Source organism: Epinephelus lanceolatus, chromosome 17, assembly GCF_041903045.1.
Source record: "Epinephelus lanceolatus isolate andai-2023 chromosome 17, ASM4190304v1, whole genome shotgun sequence".
Taxonomy (NCBI): Eukaryota; Metazoa; Chordata; class Actinopteri; order Perciformes; family Serranidae; genus Epinephelus; species Epinephelus lanceolatus.
In genome coordinates this window covers 30,903,139-30,922,144 of record NC_135750.1, presented here as the reverse complement: position 1 = coordinate 30,922,144, position 19,006 = coordinate 30,903,139, and the positions used below count along the sequence as shown (strand labels likewise).

General features: G+C 40.7%; 2 protein-coding genes across 4 annotated transcripts; one reads left to right on the top strand and one right to left on the bottom strand.

Moving 5' to 3' along the window:
* Positions 1 to 271: 271 nt before the first annotated feature.
* On the top strand, positions 272 to 11,050 carry sec23ip (SEC23 interacting protein). Its single transcript, XM_033613318.2, has 18 exons — positions 272 to 469; positions 2,067 to 2,575; positions 2,746 to 2,953; positions 3,079 to 3,272; positions 3,432 to 3,521; positions 4,696 to 4,816; positions 5,224 to 5,313; positions 5,403 to 5,544; positions 6,034 to 6,242; positions 6,337 to 6,434; positions 6,623 to 6,784; positions 7,009 to 7,104; positions 7,199 to 7,357; positions 7,446 to 7,601; positions 8,433 to 8,535; positions 8,996 to 9,178; positions 9,265 to 9,427; positions 10,575 to 11,050. The coding sequence occupies exons 1-18, from the start codon at positions 337 to 339 to the stop codon at positions 10,654 to 10,656; spliced, it is 2,898 nt and encodes a 965-aa protein (XP_033469209.2). The 5' UTR covers positions 272 to 336; the 3' UTR covers positions 10,657 to 11,050.
* On the bottom strand, positions 10,982 to 17,845 carry csgalnact2 (chondroitin sulfate N-acetylgalactosaminyltransferase 2). 3 transcript variants are annotated; one of them, XM_033613319.2, is made up of 8 exons: positions 17,696 to 17,845; positions 14,661 to 15,507; positions 14,353 to 14,569; positions 14,087 to 14,188; positions 13,805 to 13,983; positions 13,601 to 13,695; positions 12,934 to 13,015; positions 10,982 to 12,848 (listed from the first exon to the last, which is right to left on the bottom strand). In XM_033613319.2, exons 2-8 carry the CDS (start codon positions 15,310 to 15,312, stop codon positions 12,556 to 12,558), a joined length of 1,620 nt encoding a protein of 539 aa, XP_033469210.1. In that variant the 5' UTR covers positions 15,313 to 15,507; positions 17,696 to 17,845; the 3' UTR covers positions 10,982 to 12,555. The 3 variants fall into 3 exon arrangements, with proteins under 3 accessions (XP_033469210.1, XP_078016768.1, XP_033469211.1); XM_078160642.1 differs by lacking the exon at positions 17,696 to 17,845 and adding an exon at positions 15,606 to 15,853; XM_033613320.2 differs by lacking the exon at positions 17,696 to 17,845 and adding an exon at positions 15,658 to 15,853.
* Between the last annotated feature and the right edge of the window lie 1,161 nt (positions 17,846 to 19,006).

Genomic DNA, 19,006 nt, shown 5'->3' with positions numbered 1-19,006 from the left:
ATCTTTACACAAATTATTCTTCATTGAAAAATTGTGTGTTCTTATTTGAGCCCCTTTAAAAGGATACAATGTCACAGTGTATGTTATATGTTTAACCTGTAGGTGGCAGTAGTGAGAAAAAGTGGTTGTTTCTCCTACAACCAACGAACAGCGGTCGAACGACCTGCGTAATTTATGTAGAGCTACAAACAATGCGCACCACCGTTTTGCTTCTGGGTACGCTAGTGATGATTTAGAGATCAGTAAAATCTGTGAGGGCAGGAAGAGGCTGTTTGGGGAACTCTGCGTTTACTGCCTGCCTGCGCCAGTAGTGGCTACGTGTAATTCTAGGTGAAAATGGCAGATAGAAAGAATAATAATGTCCCCAACACCGGTGCAAATTTACTGTTCAGCGGCGCTCCGGAGTTTAATTTCAACCTGCCCTTCATGCCGGTGAGCCAGGCCACCGGCCCGGCGGTGCTGTCAGGAGGTGAGATGAAAAACCGACTGGGGAAATGTCCAAACATTAGCGGTGTCGTTACCAGGCTAAGCTAGCTAGCTAACCCGGGGTCCCTGTGCTGCTATCAGCTGTCATTTAGTGTAACAGAAAGGGAAAGAGAAAGAAACAGCGGATATGAGCTGAAGGACGTTTGGCAGAGATATTAGCCTTAATGACAGTGATGTGTTTTGGTTAGACTGTCTTGTCTGGTATTACATAAAGAGGATGTACAGCTATTTGGGAGCCACATGATCAAAACCTTATCTGCCCTTTAATTGGCCACATCCGCCTGCCTGCCTTAACAAACAAATTAAAGTCCACGTATTAAAAACAGCACTGCCAATTAGCTGCACTGTGCTGTACACTGGGTTGTACCTAAAATGGGTCTGTTTCCACTTTCAGAGCGTCCTTGGTGTCAGGTGTTTATTCTAGTGAGTACTGTACTGATATACTGTTAAATGGAGCTGAATAAGTTGACAGAAAACTATATGTCAGCTATTTTCATAATCGATTAATTGTTTAGATCATTTTTAGGAATACTAATATGAATTTCTCTAATGTGAGAACTTGTTTTTTTCTCTGCTTTACATCACTGTAAATTGAATATCCTTGGGTTTTGGTTGGACAAAACACAACATTTGTAGATGTCACATTGGACTCTTTGATGACCATTTTTCTTTATTTTCTGGTATATCATGAATTAAACCTTTGGAAAGAACTGTCAGCTGCAGCCCTACTGTTGTATCCATTCTTGAGATTTGGTCAAGTCATGTCCTATCAAAAAAAAAAAACATACAGCTTCAAACAATTTAAAAATGTGTTTAAAGATGCCAAAATCTAAAACTTACAGTTCATACTGATAACATTGGTGTAATCCTGGTGTAGTCCTATATCGTCTTTGTTTTACAATATCATTCTTGTGATAATGTTGGCCCTTTAAAAATGTGTCCAAGATTTTTGTCAACTCTGTCAGATTTCTGCAAAAACATCATTTAATCAGGCATAAAAGATGTTAGCTATATCCTCAGGACTACTGTCTCACTTCTTGGTTTCCAAAAAGACTTGAATGCTGTTCAAGTACTGGTGAGCTTTCTATTTGTAAATGCATTAAAGTATATTGCTATTGGGTGTGTCTCAACTCTAACTGGTCAACTCCTAAGCCCTCCTAAATCAAAACTAAAAAAGAATTACAGTTTAGAAATGAGTATTTGGATTAACATTAAGACAACTCATAGCAACTTTGAAAAATAAAATGGCTGCTCACTACGGCTGCTGTGAAATTAATAAATGGCATCCATCGTGTTTGCTATTCAAACAAAAATAATATCACTAGGAGGTTTGCCCATAACAGGATTCAATAGTCAAGACTTTGATCTTTTAAAATATGTTTTCCCAGCCTAATTGAAGAGTAAAATAAGGTTTTGTCCCTATTCTCAAGAATGGTCGATATATAGATCTACACGCCCACTTTGCCTGTTGTGTTTTAATGTGTCATATGTTCTGGATTTTCCTTGCGAGTCCCCTTTATTTACAAATAAATGTGCTCACTGTTCAACTTACAAACTTCTACTCTGTTTTGCTTTATCAGAGGATTCCACTGAAGTTGGTGAAGAAGACAGCTTCCTAGGTCAGACCTCTGGTAATGGGCCAGCCCCCTCTACATTCAACTACTTCTCCAGCCCCGTAACCAGCAGTGACCCATTCGCAGCTATCGGCCAGTCGCCATGCCCACCACCAATCCTGTCAGCAGCCCCGACATCAACCGGCCCGGTTTCTGTTCCCAGTAGTGTCAGCATGGCGCCACTACCCCCTCCAGGCTCACAACTGAACCCTGCTCCCCCTCCAGCGTTTGGCAGTGCAGTTTACCAGAGCCCTATGGGGCGTCACACTCCCCCTCCCACCACAATGACCCCACCGCCTCCCCAGATGCAGCCACAGAGTCATAACCCCTACCGACACACCCCCACCAGCAGTAGAGCCAGTCCTTATATTCCAGCTCCAGAAGTCCTGCCGCCGACACACACACCTCAGCAGAATCCATACTCTCTAGGCTCTCCGCCACAGACATTCCCGCTGGCAGGACCCACATTCACAAAGGTAGATAAAGGCTAATTAGTGGCAGTGGCAGATTTGTTTGTCAGAAGTTTGATTAACTCATGAGGTTAATGAAATGAATATTGAACGGACTAGCTACAGTACATGCCTCAAACGCTATCATCATTAGTGAAGAGCAGTTTATAATCAGGATTTTCTTCTTCTCTCCTCAGCCTCCTCCCACACATATTCAAGCGCCTCCACCTACAGCCACCACTGCTGGGGCGGTAGTTCCTGCTGGTCCCATGATGCCAATGAACTACAATGTCTATGAGCCTGTTCAGCCTCACTGGTTCTACTGCAAGCAAGTGGAATCAAAGAGCGTCTGGCTTCCTTTCAGTATCATCGACTCCCTGCAGCTAGAGGAGACATATAACTCAGGTACACAGTGCGCATGCTAATTTTCTCTCCAGAGAGATCAGTACATCTAACCTTGGCGGTGTCGGTGCTCTCACAGCGCTATGAAAGTGTGGTCTAATGTTTCTGTGGGCTTTTTGTTCCTCCAGTTCAGCCAGACCCAGAAAATGTGGTCATACGTACAGATGGAGGGCGTTATGACGTGCAGCTGTACGACCGTATGCGGACTTCAGTGTACTGGGAAGAGGAGCCAACAGAGGTCCGACGCTGCACTTGGTTCTACAAAGGGGATGCAGATAGTCGCTTTATTCCTTACTCTGAGGAGTTCAGTGACAAGCTGGAGGTTTGTCTCATTATTACATTTTACCAGACACAAATGCTATTTCAGTAAAATGTGAGATAACATCCTGCTATTTTTTATCCAGTTCTGCATTGACTTGAATGTGCAATTTTTGCATTGTAAATCACTGTTTATACTTAAACAATCTGTCTCTGACCTCAGGCAGAATATAAGAAAGCTGTGTCTACCCACCAGTGGCACCGTAGACTGGAGTTCCCGTCAGGAGAAACTATTGTCATGCACAATCCAAAGGTAAATTAAGTGTTCAGTTGTTATTTTGTGATGATAAATCCTATGAATTTAATATAGGGGAATACCACAAAATAATCTTTTGTATATCAGTTACTCACCCTGTGTTAAGCTGAATTTATGAAGAAAACTTTGTTTTTCTTGAATGTCAGTGAACAAAGAATCCACAACCGGAGAAATTTTGGATGACTTGGAGTAAAAAGCATTTGACAACAAATTACATCAAAACATGCATTTATAAACTCTCACACAGCTACTGCAGTATAATCCAAGTCTTATTTAACCAGTCGTATGCTCAGTGCTTCCCAAACACATGCATTTCCATTAAAACTGCTGTATCTAAAACACTTCTGCATATGAGTAGTGCACCTGGGCAAGTGTTGTGTTTGAACTTTGCTCATGCATTCCATTGAGCAGAGTTTAAATGTGCGTGCTTGCCCAGGCGTGGGCGTATTTGTTTCTGTGTGAGACAGTTTATTTATTTATTTTTTCCTCATACAGAAATGTCTCAGCAGGAGAAAACACAGGATCCTTATTTCAACATATAATAATATGAAATAATGGTCCCACAAGACCAGTCCCTCCCACCCTCACCACTTGACAAGGGCTATAATTATAGCACTGATGTCTGTACCTTAGCACGATTACATATATGAACATATCTCGTTGTCAACCCACGACATACTGGAAGATATTTCCAATAGAAGCCCTTAAAGCAGACTGGTTTTATTTTGAGATTAAACAGAATTTTTCTCACCGTGTATGAGGAGATTTCTTGAAGCCACATGGTTACAGGGGAGGATCTATATTCCTATATAATCTCTGTGACTGTTTATGTGGAGGTGTTTTAAATTGTAATGTTTTAGTGAAAATGCATGTGTTTTGGAAGTAGAGCATACAACCGGATAAATGTGACTTGGATTTTATTGCACGAGTTGTGTGAGAGTTTGTAAACGCATGTTTTGATCTAGAATTTCCTATTGTGAAACGCAGCCCCCCTTTACTCCAATTAATCAAGAATTTTGTCTGTTTTTGGATTCCTCGTTCACTGTGGAGGCATGGGAGAAAAACAAAGTTTTCTTAATGAATTCAGCGTAAGATGGAGTGAGAAACTGATATACAAATGATCACTTTGTGAGTGAAGTTTTCTTTTAATGAGTTTTGTTTGCCTCCGTAGGTGATTGTGCAGTTTCAGCCCTCCTCCATGCCAGATGAGTGGGGCACAACTCAGGATGGGCAGACCAGGCCCAGAGTGGTGAAGAGGGGGATTGATGATGACCATGATGAAGTGCCAGATGGTAGTCAAGTTCCTCTGTACCCAAGTTAATGTGATCTAAGTGTGGGCACTCATGAGGAAAAAATGAAACTCAGCTTTTACAATGTCATTTTAGACCCCCTGTGTAAATGTAAATGATTGATCCAATGAGAAAGCATCTCTAAAAGTATCAAATAGACTGTCAGGACACTATAAAGTGAGATGAGGCATTTCAAAAGACATTAGAGGGAGTGCCAGCCATCGGTCTGTTTTATGAGGGACAATTAAGTCAGATTTAGGTGAGATGCATTTTAATATCTGGTTGTAAATGTAGTGCTGCTTAATTATACGTCAGTAAGGTTCAGATAGATTTAGGTGCATGTTAAGATGTAAACAGGGCAATAAGTGACTGTAGATGATGAGTGAATAAATCCTGTGCACTTTCCTCAGGTGAGCTCGCAAAGGTGGATCATCTTGTCTTCATGGTTCATGGAATCGGTCCTGTGTGTGACCTCAGGTTTCGGAGCATGGTCGAGTGTGGTGAGTACCAAACAGTAGTGCCTGTATTCGTGTACCCTCCGTGGTGACGGCATTTATGACATAAACCGTACAAACCCTTGTGCTTTCAGTGGACGACTTCCGCAGTGTGTCACTGAAGCTGCTGCACAGTCACTTTAAGAAACCGCTGGATGAGCATGCCATCAGTAGGGTGGAGTTCCTTCCTGTCCAGTGGCACACGGCTTTACATGGAGACGCCACAGGGGTGGACAGGTAAGGGGAGGAAATGTCAGTGAATCAATGGATGCTTCCAAAGTCAGTTACCTAATCTTTAAAGGAGCTCTATACAGTATTCAGAGTATTAATTTAGCTGTAAACAACTATTTGCTGTGTAAAGATATAGTGGGGCTGTATGTTACTCAAACAGTGCAGTTGCTGGCGACTATTTTCAACTGTGTGTTAATATTCTTTGGTGCTCTTGTGACTCAGCAGCAGAGCAGTGTATGTGGTTTGACTCAAAATGAACTACAGTGTGTGGTCATGGTAGTGAAGGAACATGTTGCCCAGTGCAATAGTGTGGCTCATTGATGTGTTCTTTAATAGTATTTGGACAACAGTGGAGCTCTGTAGCACAGAGGAAGAAGACACATCAGGCTTTGATACACAGAGAGAATATTTGTTGGTTTTGGTCTTCAATAAGAAAAATATAGAATATCACCAGACTTGTCATTTAATTACCGTATGTCTTATTTCTCTTTATAGGAGGATAAAGAAGATAACGCTGCCCAGCACTGGACGTTTACGTCACTTTACAAATGAGACGTTGTTAGATGTGCTTTTCTACAACAGTCCCACTTACTGCCAGACCATCATGGACACAGTTGCCCAAGAGATTAACCGACTTTACGCCCTCTTTATGAAGAGGAATCCAGACTACAGAGGAGGCATATCAGTGGCCGGGCACAGCTTAGGTAATAAAGCAGTATATTATTAGCTTCTAAACCACTTGCTTTGTCTTTTTCTATCTTTCACCCAGATTGTGTTGTTTCTCCTTTGTACTCTCAGGCTCCCTGATTCTCTTCGACCTGTTGTCAAATCAGAAGGATGGCTCTCCTGCACTGGCCACACCAGTCATACCCACTGCTAATGGAGAAACCAAACAGGTCCTACACCACTTAACATCTCTGAAAGATTTTGTAGTAAAGCACAGTGTATTTATTTCTCCACCTAACTTGATGTATATAGTAATTGATCATAAACATCCTCAGGTCTTTGAGGTACTGATGTGCATAATGGATCTTTTAAAGATAATGTTGCAGTACATAATTGTAAATTCTCTCTGTGACATCAGGTAGCAGCCCCCGTCTCTCACGCCGTCACCCCTCCAGCTGTGGAAGAGGAGCCCAAAGTAGACAAAGAGGAGTTTGAGGATCTTTCTGCTATGCTGGAACATCTGGGCTTGACTGAATATAAGAGTACCTTTGATGAGGAGAAGATTGACATAGAATCTTTTGTAAGAATATAAGCCTACTTTGCTTGTTATGAAGTCAAAACTTGAACCTTTAATCAGTAAGTTCTGGGGTTGAGGTCTACAAAAAGGCTAACATTGTAGAAAACAATACATGGGTTTGTACGACAAAAAGATGTGGTTAAGGTCATGGAGGGACACTTATTGTTGTTCTTTAGATCTCATTTGTATAAGGTGTTTCACTTTGCCCCTTTCTTATGCTCTTTCAGCTTATGTGCACAATCGAGGACCTGAAAGAGATGGGAATCCCACTGGGTCCCAGGAAAAAGATCGCCAAGTTTGTCAAAGAAAGAGTGAATAAGCAGGTAAGTTAGTTTCCCGACTATCTGTGATGCTTGCAGACCTCAGGATGATTATTGACACGCTCTTTGTGTCTCTGTCTTGGTTTCATGTGCGCAGGCTGCACAGGAAAAGAAAGCGGAGGTCAAAGAGGTCAGTCAGGTTGCGGCGTCCCCACCAGCAGCTGAAGCTCCTCCTGATCCCTCTATGAAGATGCTTCCAGCGGGCAACTCTGTTTGTCACGTTGACTACAACTGCTTTGAAGTTGGCACTGGACAGGTAAATGTGACTTCAGACACAATGTCAAAGCTGATTCTGACTTTGACTTGACATTTAATAATAACTTAATTCATGTGTTGTTCTTCAGGTGTCAGTGGTGTACCGAACTCTGGACTTTGAGCCAACGAATTTCTTTGCCTTGGGTTCTCCAATCGGCATGTTCCTGACAGTGCGAGGACTGGAGAAGATTGAAGAGACGTACCAGCTGCCCACATGCAAGGGATTCTTCAATATTTACCATCCGGTATGCAGCTCTTCCAACCTATATAACCTGGATGCATTACTGCTAATTAAAGGGACAGTTCACCCCAAAATCAAAAATACATATTTTTCGTCGTACCTGTAGTGTTATTTATCAGTCCAGATTGTTTTGGTGTGAGTTGCAGTGTCGGAGATGTCGGCCGTAGAGATGTCTGCCTTCTCTTCAATATAATGGAACTAAATGATTCTCAGTTTGTGGTGCTCCAAGCGCCAAAAATCCACCGACCCTGTTGCGAGCAGTTCCATGTAGGGACTAATTTCTCTCTAATGTGTTTTTGGCGCATACTATACATACAGAGACATTGCTGTTGACTTTTTCAGAGTTATTTTTAGGTGCTTTTAGCACCACAAGCTGAGTGCCATCTAGTTCCATTACACTGGAGAGAAGGCAGATATCTCTACAGCCCATATCTCCAACACTCTGCAACTCACACCAAAACAATCTAGACTGATAAATAGCACTACAGGAATTTGTGATTTTGGGGTGAACTGTCCCTTTTAGGTGCAGATACGCAAAATTTAATTGTATAAGTTGTAGCAGGTATTTATTAGTTCTGATAGGAAGTCTGTACATTATTGTGCCTTGCAAAGGCATTAACTATAATTCCTAAAATGAGTCATTTCACATCAGTGTTATGTATTTAATATCACAGAAACATAGTAATTTTCCCTTAACCCTACTTGCCCACACATTAGTTAGTTACTAAGAACTAAGAGGCTAAAAGTATAATCAGAATATGATGAAGGCAGTGGAGCTGAGTCACTTCATGCACTACTATCTGATGGCTTCATCAGTGACTCATTTTTCTTTCAGCTGGACCCGGTGGCATACAGGATTGAGCCGATGATAATACCAGACATGGACCTGAAGCCTGTTTTGATCCCACATCACAAGGGGAGGAAGAGGCTTCATCTCGGTGTGACACTCACTCATTATTTTCCCCTAAATCACCCCAGACAACTAGACCTCTGTCGTTTGTTTACAAATCAAAGTATGTCATGAGTTCATACCACATCCTGGCAGTTACATCATGGCTTCATAAGAGCCTAAACTGAGTTGTTGTCTAGTGTTACTGCATGCTGTGTCCTCAGTTTAGCCCTCTCCGCCCCTTATGGGTGGAGTGCCCTAATTTATGTGGTGGCAAAATACAATGACTCCATTCTTTCATTGAAAGCTTGTGGGGGTTTTTTTCTTTTTTTTTCTTGTTACATTTTGAAGACAAACAGATGTCTAACAATTGGTTAAGTAAAATAAATGTTTGTCTTTTTCTCTCTGCAAAGATAAATGTTTGAATGCCAGAAAAAGCCTTTATCAATCACATGTGCAAAGCTTTTTTTTCTGTGCAGGTGGGTTTAATGGATCTCTTTGTGTTTCAGAACTAAAGGAAAGTCTCACCAGGATGGGCTCCGACCTGAAGCATGGTTTTATCAGCTCCCTCAGGAGCGCCTGGCAGACACTCAATGATTTTGCCCGCGCTCACACCTCAGCAGCCCAGCTCCAGGCTGAGCTGGCCATCGTAGCCAATCAGATCGAAGAACAGGAGAAACAAGCGCGGGAGGGTGAGTTCCTCCAATTTTTGACTCTTCAGTCAGGTTATTTTTGTACTATGAGATATTTATAACTCTGTTCTGTTTCTTTCTCACAGAGCAAAAGATCCCAGAGAGCCCTGAGCCAATAAAAGAAGAGGAGCTTGAGGTAAAGGTCGGGATGCTGAATGGAGGGAATCGCATCGACTACGTTCTGCAGGAGAAGCCCATCGAGAGTTTCAACGAGTACCTGTTTGCCCTCCAGAGTCATCTCTGCTACTGGTACACACATCTTCACTTCATTCAGGCTTTTTAATCACCACACAGTCACATGTTAACTAATTATAAAGTTTAAAATTCAGTCCCTCCACTGATTTTCTAATCGCATCAAGAGCTGAAACGATGAGTCGATCAACAGAAAATAAATCAGCTACTATTTTGAAAATTGGCTCGAAAAAAATTGGAAAATAAATTGGATAAATCATTTCTTAAACAAAAATACCAAAATGATTCCAGCTTCTCAGTTTTGACAATTTGCTACTTTTCCTTGTCTGACTTTATTGTAAACTCAATATCCTTGGTTTTTTAACTGTTGGTCCTGTTGACCAATGGGCATTTTTTTTTTAATCCAGTGATTAATCAATAATAAAAATACAGTGGAAACTGCTTATTATGATCACGTCTTTCCAGGCCATATTGATCACTGTAAGCTGATGATTATTATAACCAAATTTTTAACTACTTTTCCCATCCACTTGGCAAAGGCAGTTTTAACCACAGGTGCTTTACCCATGCATATTTGTTTACCGTCTCCATTGCCAGCGGCCATAAGCTTGCTACATTTTTCATTGAGAGAAAATTACTTTCTTTCCCCGTCATAATTTTTAATGAGCACAAAGCACCAGCCTCAGGCAGTCTGCTGGAAGCAGACGGGTTATCGCAAAACAAGTATCATGGGAGTAGAGTTTTTAAAAAAATATTTACTGTAGTTTTCAATTGTTTTCCCACACATTTTATGTATGAAAATACCTAAAATGAACATTGTAAGCAGACAACTTGACTACTATAAGCAAATAATATGAAAAAGCATTTGTATAAGAACTATTCTGTCCCAGGTTTTTTGATCCATATGAGCAATTGATCACTTTAACTGTGATCACTATAAGTGTTTTCCATTGTAATAGTTTAAGTGGAACAGAGCCATTGTTTAAGTTGCTAGTCACACCTGTGCTTTTCCTACTTTAAATCATGATGACCGCTATTAAACAAGCCTATACCAGGACCCTGAAACTGAAACAGCTACACAGAACTCAGCAATGATTAATTTATTTACACCTGTGCTTTTCTTGGCTAGAACATGTCTCCAGGCTTGTCGCTCAGCCATAGATGAAGGTAAATCTTTAATATAAACTCTTCTGTTGTTTTGCAGGCAATCTGAAGACACAGCTCTGCTCATTCTCAAAGAGATCTACAAGACCACGGGGATCCATCCGGAGCAGATCGCACATTAATACAATGAAGTTTACCCGAGATGAAAATAAGCCTGTCTGAATCCCATTTGGTTTATTTCATGTCAGTTTTCCTTGATTTTAATTTTTCTTTTTTTTTTCCTCTCTTATTTTCTATTCATGTAGTTTATTGTATACAGATGAATAATACAATTGTATTATGCCATTTGTCTTAAATTAAGAAACATACAAATGAGCTTGTAGATTCAAAGACACTTGACATGTTTGATATTACATTTTTATAGTATAAATTATAGAACTTTACTCAAAGTATGTATCATCAAATCGAATGCTAACAGCAGCAGAAACGACTATGACATAGCAGCAGTTACTGCAGCCTTCTGTAAGTTTTATTTAATGGCCAAAATTTCAAAATAAATCATTTCCTTGCACAGTTTTTTTTTCTGTTTGTACTGTTGTGTACCGCTGGGAGGAAGACGCGTCACATTTGTCCCGCAGGGTGAGGAGGCTGTAAGACTATCTACAAAAAGCTGTATCATTAGCAAAAAAACATGGATTAAAAAGAATTACAGTACAGGATGAGATGCAAGAATAACCTGCTGTCATTGTGAGGAAAAATAAAGCACTTCTTTGCCGGCCCTACATAGAGTTTGGACTGCTGTACTCATCAACATTACGCCTCCAACCTCTGTGACTGTTCATCTGTAACATCCTCTCTCATTATGAGATGGAGTAAACATTTCAGACACATTTCATGTCACTTTAAGCATGTAGGCACGTACGACAAAAGTATTCAACTCACAAATATGAAACAAAGAAATACTAGAAAAGTATTTACAAGAGTGGCTGTAACATTCAAACTCAGTCCAGTATTAATAGGAATCATAATGTGAGTCATGCTCACTGGGCATAAATGACAAATACTATTAATAATGTAATATGTTATTTAGACAATAATACTGGTCCACATAGACCTGATACCAAAGCGCTGCATGCGGAAAACATCTTTGCTCCTGGCTCTTAAACTATTTACTCAGCATGCTTCTCTGTTTAACTGATCACATGGTCACCAGCAAAGGAAGAGAGTGACCGATTGTTACGTAAAACACACAAATAAGGTCCCTTTTTACCACATCGTCAGTCTGAAACAACCGATAAATATAATACTAACAGAACGGCTCCACACATAACTGCCAATATACTGATCCTCAACGTGCTGACAGCTGGGGATCAGTAGAAATTTAACTGGTGCTTGTGGGGTCAAATTTTTATGACCTCCATTTAAACAAAGTGCAACTTCTTCTTGTTCCTTTTGTCAACAGTAAATACATAATGACTTGTTGTTACCCTTTTGTAACTGCTTGGTTCTGTTAAAAGCCACTCTACACATCAACAGCTGGTCATATTTGATCATGTTTGGTATTTTTTGGGATGCAAAAATCACCTGAAACAGGTGAAATCTACTGACTGAGGTCACATTCAGCAGTGAGACATATTAAAGCAGAAGAGAAGGTGAAAGCGATGAAGGAACTGGTTTCGAGTCAGGTGCTGTGTTTGAAGCAGGTGGGATGGCTTAATGAGAAGTTGTTTCACAAGATAATAACGGCATGCTTATTGAACTGAGTATGAGTATGTAAAATATAATGTCAACCAAGGTCTGAGAGACATATTGATTGTTTAACGTGTAAGTTTTCCTTCAGAAGGTTAAATATTACCAATTTGATTATCTGTTTGATACTGCTGTAGCTCTCCAGTAAGAGTTGTACCATGTTGTGAAATTTCACATTGATCAATGCTCGTTTTTGTACATTCATTTGTCTACAGCTGTGCTGTGAAATACAGGATCCATGTAAACATGTCTTTGCTGTAGTGCGATAATAATAATGTCGGCACCTTGCAGTCTTAATGTTGGAATGATGATGGGTGTGTGTAGAGGCAGGCTTAGTCCTCTGTTTTGCTCTGAGTCTTGAAGGCCTGCTTGCGTAGGTGAGCCTCGATCTCATCGCGGAAAACCAGCATGCCCAGATGAGAGTGGGAGGCCTCGTTCATGGCTTTGGACTGGATGCACATGCGGTACTGCTCCGGCGTCAGCTCATCTGCACACTGCTTCTCGTGCCACATGTGGAAAAGGCCGGACACCGGCGTCCGAATCACTATCATGTCGCTCCGAAGATACTTCCTGTACAAGTGGACGTCTTCCACACCCCAGCCTTTGACTTCAAGATCAAATCCACCTGGAAGAAATGAAACCATTTGCTTTTTAGTCAACGGTTTCAGCTGTTTGAGAATATTCATGAAGTGATTAGTGACAGTGCTTACCAATATTTAGGAAATCTGAGCGATACTGACACGTCATTCCAAAGCCAAAATCTCTCCAGAATCCAGCATCTTTTTTGTGAATCTATTTGAAAACAGATTTTTAAATCACAATAAACACCACATATTTTGTTGAACTAAAATTAAGTTTAAATGTCATGTAAACACCTGTTTAAAGTCCTTTTCCACTCAAAAAAGTGTACTGGTTATTGATCACTCCACTCAGAAAAGTTTATCTGTGTTCACTTTAAAGGGACAGAACACCTTCAAACCAAAAATACATATTTTTTGTTCATGAGTAGATACATGCTTCCTTTTAGAGGTGATACAGTTGGGGTGGTGTAGTTCAGTAGAAAGAAATAGTTTTCTGTAAAGAGACATCGTTTTTAAGGTTTAAAAAAAAAAAAAAAAATTGGCACTTTGAGCACCACAACCCATGTGCCATCTAGTTCCATTATTCCAGACATTTCTACGGCCAATATCGCCAACACTCAGCAACTCACACCAAATTCTAGATTGTTAAAAAGCACTACAGGGAAAATATGTATTTTTGATTTGGGGGTGAACTGTCCTTTTAATACTTTTAGAGTGTGGAGGGGATTTTTAAAAAGCACAGGTCTGAATCAATCTTTCTGCAAATACCACTAAAACATAAATGTGAAATCCTTACCAGTTGGAGTTCAGTAGGTGGAGCCAGCTCCAAATTCCCATAAACTATGGCAGGATTGTACAAACTGAACACCACTGGATAGAAGACTTTCTTGTCTACAAAACAAACAGTCAAGCATGATTTAGACATCTGTGACAGTCCAGCTATAAACAAAAGTTCAGAAAGACTAAAAATGAATCTGTGCACTAACATGTAAAAACTTACTTGGAGTAGCGTGGAGACGGCAGGTGTTAAGGAACTCAAGAGTAAAATGAATGTCAACATCACAAAAAAACATTAAGACATCGCCTCTCTTCCAGGCGTGGGCCCCGATATCCAGACCCCGACCTCGGGAAAACTCCTCGTCCACTGGGATCAGAGTGTAATTGGAGAAGCTCTCCTCCCTAAAAAACAACACGTGCAGAGGTTTTCAATCAAACATGACACATAACTGCCACAAAACCAGCACAAGCATATCAAAAGCTCATTTCCAGTAAAAGGACGAACCTTGACATTTTTTCCAATGATGACTTCACTTCCTGTAGGCCCTCCGGACCAAAATAAACCACAGTGAGATGTACTCGTCTGTCCTGCTGTATGCACACCTCCCTAAAAACATGTGAATTTTTCATATTAATTACAAGAACCTTAATTTTGCATCTTATTGCACAACAATGATGAAACCCTTGGCAATGTGTCTACTGAATGCAAATTTAAACAGAGCATGCTGGGTCATGTCTCAAAGACGGGGATAGTTTCTTGTTTATTCTCACCTGAAGTTGTGTAAGAACTGTGAGAAAGTTTCTACTCTGCCCGCCAGTGGCACGATGATGTTAATAATCATTCCTGATGTTTCTACAGATGTGCTCCTGACTTTCATTAAGGGACCAAAAGGTCTGAAGAGCGTGACATGGCGAAAGCTGCTGGAGTCTTCTTTGGCAAAGAAGAGCTCGTAAAGTGTCCCTTTGTCTCGCTCTGTCCTGTACAGTCCTGTGAAATATAAAAAAAACAATGCTGTAGTGAGAAAACAAGTCTGTTAGTCATCAGTCAGTAGTCTGTAGTCAGTCAGTGTAGTTCTTACCTTCAGTAAAGTGGCCCTCTGTGTAGGTTTGTCTCTGCATCGGCATGTCTTCCTCCACACCATCCTCCTCATCAGGGTTGTTGATGATGTCCAGCGCAGCCTCCATGACCTCCACCAGCTCGTCCCTGCGGTCTTTGCGGACAGGCTTCTCCTCTGGGTGCCGCGTCAGCCCCATCTCCAGTTGGTAAACCTTGGACGAGGTGAAACTCTCAAAGGGCACTAGGGCATACTCGCTGGGGAGGCGTGCCCCTGTGTTGACCTCAGCTTTGTCAATTTGAGAGTGCAGGTACTCCAGCAGATCTCCCGGCTCTTGGTCTTTAGTCTCCGACAGGCCCTGCACCCCGGGGAGCTCCTTCTTGTCCTGCAGGAGTTTTAACTTCTCACTCATTTCCTGCAGCTCCTGTTTGAGCTGGGCAATCTGGCGCTTGAGACTGGCGGCACGGTTTAGGTGGCGCTCCTCCTGTTCCTGCAGCAGGGCTTGGTAGTACTCCTTCCCATAGCTCTCCCCTGCCAAGCCGGGCAGGGCCAGGCTGACATCTGCCGGAGGGGTGCACTCCAGCAGGTATGCAAACAGCAGCAGCACCAGCAGCAGGAAGAGGCTCAGGAAGAGCCAGCGGACCCGGCCCTGGAGCGTCAACCCCCGCCTGGGCATCACGCTCACATATAAGCTATAGCTGGCAAGTCTGCATTCCCTTTTCCCTCTGATGACATTACTTATAATGTACTTCTGCACGTCATCTCAGAGGTTTTGAAGGACCTTTAAGTCATTTCATTGTGAAGGTGTGGTTTCTTGGCTCCAGCCTATAGGTGTCTTCATATGTCCTGTGTAAATCCATGCACTGATCACCTGGGTAAAATCACAGTAAGACAACAATTGTATTATTAAGTGAGCCCTTTGTGAAGACTTTTGGATAATTAGTTATGTCTCAGATCAGACAATAATACCTGATAATACAACACTGTGTTACCATTCAAGCAGCCTTTGTAATTAACCAACCTGACAGTTTCAATTTCATCCAGTAAATGAATTTAACATTTTTCAATAACAACGCGTCTAATATCTGTCCAGCTTCTGCGACGAGTTTACATTAACGATTAAATTTAAAGCTGAAGACACAGGGACAGCAGGAATTAGCTTCACCTGGAGAGCTAGCACACGGAGACTCGCGCTCTGCTAAACAACAGCTCAGAGGAAAACTGGTGCGCGAGCTCCACCGCAATCTACTGAAGACTCATATCCGGTTTAACTGCTTTCTTTTCAAAATAAAAGCCCGACACACTCTAGAATTGCTTTACAACAAACTGTAGGTGCCAAGAGTTACCTTGTGGAATGCCAGGAAAAAAAATAAACAGCAGCATTTATTCAATGAGGGGTTTTCTGATTATTGTGTGACTTAAATGCTGAAAAGATCCTATACTGTGGAAGCCACTGAGGCTATAACCTTGTGGAGCCTTTACATCATCTTATCAACCACATACCACGCACATTTGTTTCTTAAAGGTCATGCAGTCAAACCTACAGCTCCATCCCTCAGCATGCAAAGTAATGCTGTTTTTCTATCCTGACATTCTTCTTCACCTGGCCTCACAGGTGTAAATCAGGCTCAAGACGGCTATAATGAAAACCAGCAGGGCTCTGAGTCCAACAGCCAAAGCTGGAAACCACTGCTCTAGTGCTTCCAAAAAATACATAGCTATAAAACCATTTATTTGTGGCTTGACAGAAATGCTTTTTATTTCCCCTAACACTTCCTTTTTCTCATAAAAATTGCACAGACAGCACTATCTTCTTAGTAGGTTCTACTTTGTGTTTCCTCTTTAAAATAACACAAAGTTCACCTTTGTGTCAGACATTTTCGACATCATAACTGATGACATACAAATATTCACAGAGGGCCATTCTGCTGGTTATGTGTCAAAGTTTCACACGGTCAAAAAAGAGGAACCCATCCAAAAAACTGTATGTTGAAAACTGTTGGACTATTTTTATGCAGAATTTAACAGAACCCCTCCAAAACTCAAAAAAGCACATATTTGGCAAGACGTTTGCCCCAGAAACAGACACTAAGCTTTAACAGTGTGCAGTTCACTAGGGTTCAATTAATAACGGAAACAAGGCCTGTGAATTTTTATCTTCACACTGAACTACACTGTACTTTCAGTGACATTAAATATTGAGCTCTGGGGCTCTGTCAAAGTCAAATAGACCACCTGTAAGATCTGCCCACATGCAAAGAAAACGTCACATGAAACTCTCACCAGTCATTACTTTGACATAATAATCAATACTTAACAGACTGTGTCCTATATTTACCTTAGCTTTCTCTTCTTTCTCGCTGCTAAGGACTATGATTACAGATAAATGCAACTCATTACTGACTGAAGGCTACAGGACAAGTTTCACATTGATATAACAGTCTCAATACGGTACAACCAATGTCTTAACTATCAATCTTGTTGGCAGTAAACTCATAATGACTACATATTCATACACCAACATGGACTCAGAAATGCTAGTGAATTTACTTAATTGTTACTGAAGTGTTTGACTAGTTAAGCAGGCTACAGTGGGGTATGTTTACCATAAGAAATTCTGCCTACTATTTCTCAACATGTCATTATAACCATTTTATTTGGTTACTCTTGAGTTTTAACTGGAAACAAACGTGTGACCTGGCCTGATGCCTGATTAATACGACTTTAGAGTGAGTTTTAAGTTTGGCATCCAAATGTGTCCTGCACGTTTTTGGCGATGGCAACAAATGAACTGTACTGGCTAACATGTTACGTTGTGTTGTACCCAGGTAACACACTGCTCTATAAAAGTGTAGCACAAATTTCAGCGCCCTTTATTCCCCTGAAAACTACCTTACCATACATATCGTGTGCACTTACTTTGAAAAAATCTAACCGGATATTGGCACGGTTATGTAGCTAGCTTAGCGATGCTCGGAGCTTCTCTACGCTTTCAGGTTATCTCATATCTGTCAGAGAGCCTAATAAGCGGTAATAATAGTGTTAAACCGACTACTCACCTAATGCCGTCTTTGTCCATTCCTGCCTGAGCTTACAGCCGTGGGTTTAGTGTCAAACCAGCAGCAGCAGCAGCCTGTGTTGCAGAATGCCACGGAGCAAAGAGAAAAGAGTGGGTCGTAGTCTACTTCCGGTCAGTGACTAACCAATGGGAGGTTTGCTAACGAGTGTCGTCATCAAACACGCTGAAGCTCCTTGTTCATAATAATAAGGCTATTATTATTATTATTATTATTATTATTATTGTTGTTGTTGTTGTTGTTAATAGAATATTGAAGAATTAATTTTTTTCTGCCACTTGATTTTGTTGTAAATATCAATTACATGATTCATTTCATACCTTATTTTGCACCTTATTTGCACCTTGCTGTTATCAAGTTTTATATTTTGCACCTAACTGTTTTATAGTTTTTATATTTGCTCTATATTGGTCTTTTTTCTGTTATATTAGTCCTTGTATTGCACTCTGCACTCCTTCAACTTTGTATTGCAATTGATGTACAACACTTTCCCCAGGATAAATAAAGTTCTATCTTGTCTCTTACCCTATTTAACCATTTAAAGGGAGGTTCATCATGATATGGCTTTTTGTGTGCTGTTTTGTATTTCTCTGTCCTAACTGGTAAAACAAACTTCTTATCTGGTGATACACTAACTGATACATCTGAATTGAATTACCACTGAAGTGGACTCTAACTGGAAACAGATCATTTGTGTAATGTTCAAACATGTGATCTGGTATTACTATGATGCATAGGGTAAACAAGGAAATGTTCCCATGAGTTTCTATTTTTAGTCTTTTATTCACTTCCTTCATTAATTCCCATCAAGGGTGGCAGCAGTCTGGAGCCTATCCCAGCACACATTATGCGGAAATCACTGAGATACCATGGGCAGGTCACCAGTCTGTCACAGAGCTATTTTAATCATTTTCTTTTTTCTTCTTTTCTTCTGTGACAGTGATTCAGTCACAGGGGAGTCAACCAGCTAATTCAGGACTGTGAAATCAAGAGGGTTTCAAATTTTACCCCTCTAAAGTACAGAGGGCTGTCAAAATCCTGAAAATGACAGCGATAAAGGAGAAAGGGATGATGTGTATTATATTCTATCATATGTATTTTAATCTAATAAGAATTCTAGAACCAATATAGCCCAGTAGTGATGCCTGCTTCAGACATCTTTACTCAAAACTTTAACTTTTACAGTGTGTTATAAACAATACAATAAACAGGCTATTAAATATTGTGCCGAAATTACATTGAAACCTAAAAACTAAAACCTTTATCAGCTTCAAATATAAATATTTGCTTACA

Coding starts and splice junctions, on each gene's coding strand:
- sec23ip (XM_033613318.2), top strand. CDS start 337: ATGGCAGATAGAAAGAATAATAATGTCCCCAACACCGGTGCAAATTTA. Junction 3,273..3,431: donor AGTTCAGTGACAAGCTGGAG/GTTTGTCTCATT, acceptor CTCTGACCTCAG/GCAGAATATAAGAAAGCTGT. Junction 3,522..4,695: donor TTGTCATGCACAATCCAAAG/GTAAATTAAGTG, acceptor TTGCCTCCGTAG/GTGATTGTGCAGTTTCAGCC.
- csgalnact2 (XM_033613319.2), bottom strand. CDS start 15,312: ATGCCCAGGCGGGGGTTGACGCTCCAGGGCCGGGTCCGCTGGCTCTTC. Junction 14,189..14,352: donor CAGTTCTTACACAACTTCAG/GTGAGAATAAAC, acceptor ACATGTTTTTAG/GGAGGTGTGCATACAGCAGG. Junction 13,696..13,804: donor CCGTCTCCACGCTACTCCAA/GTAAGTTTTTAC, acceptor TTTGTTTTGTAG/ACAAGAAAGTCTTCTATCCA.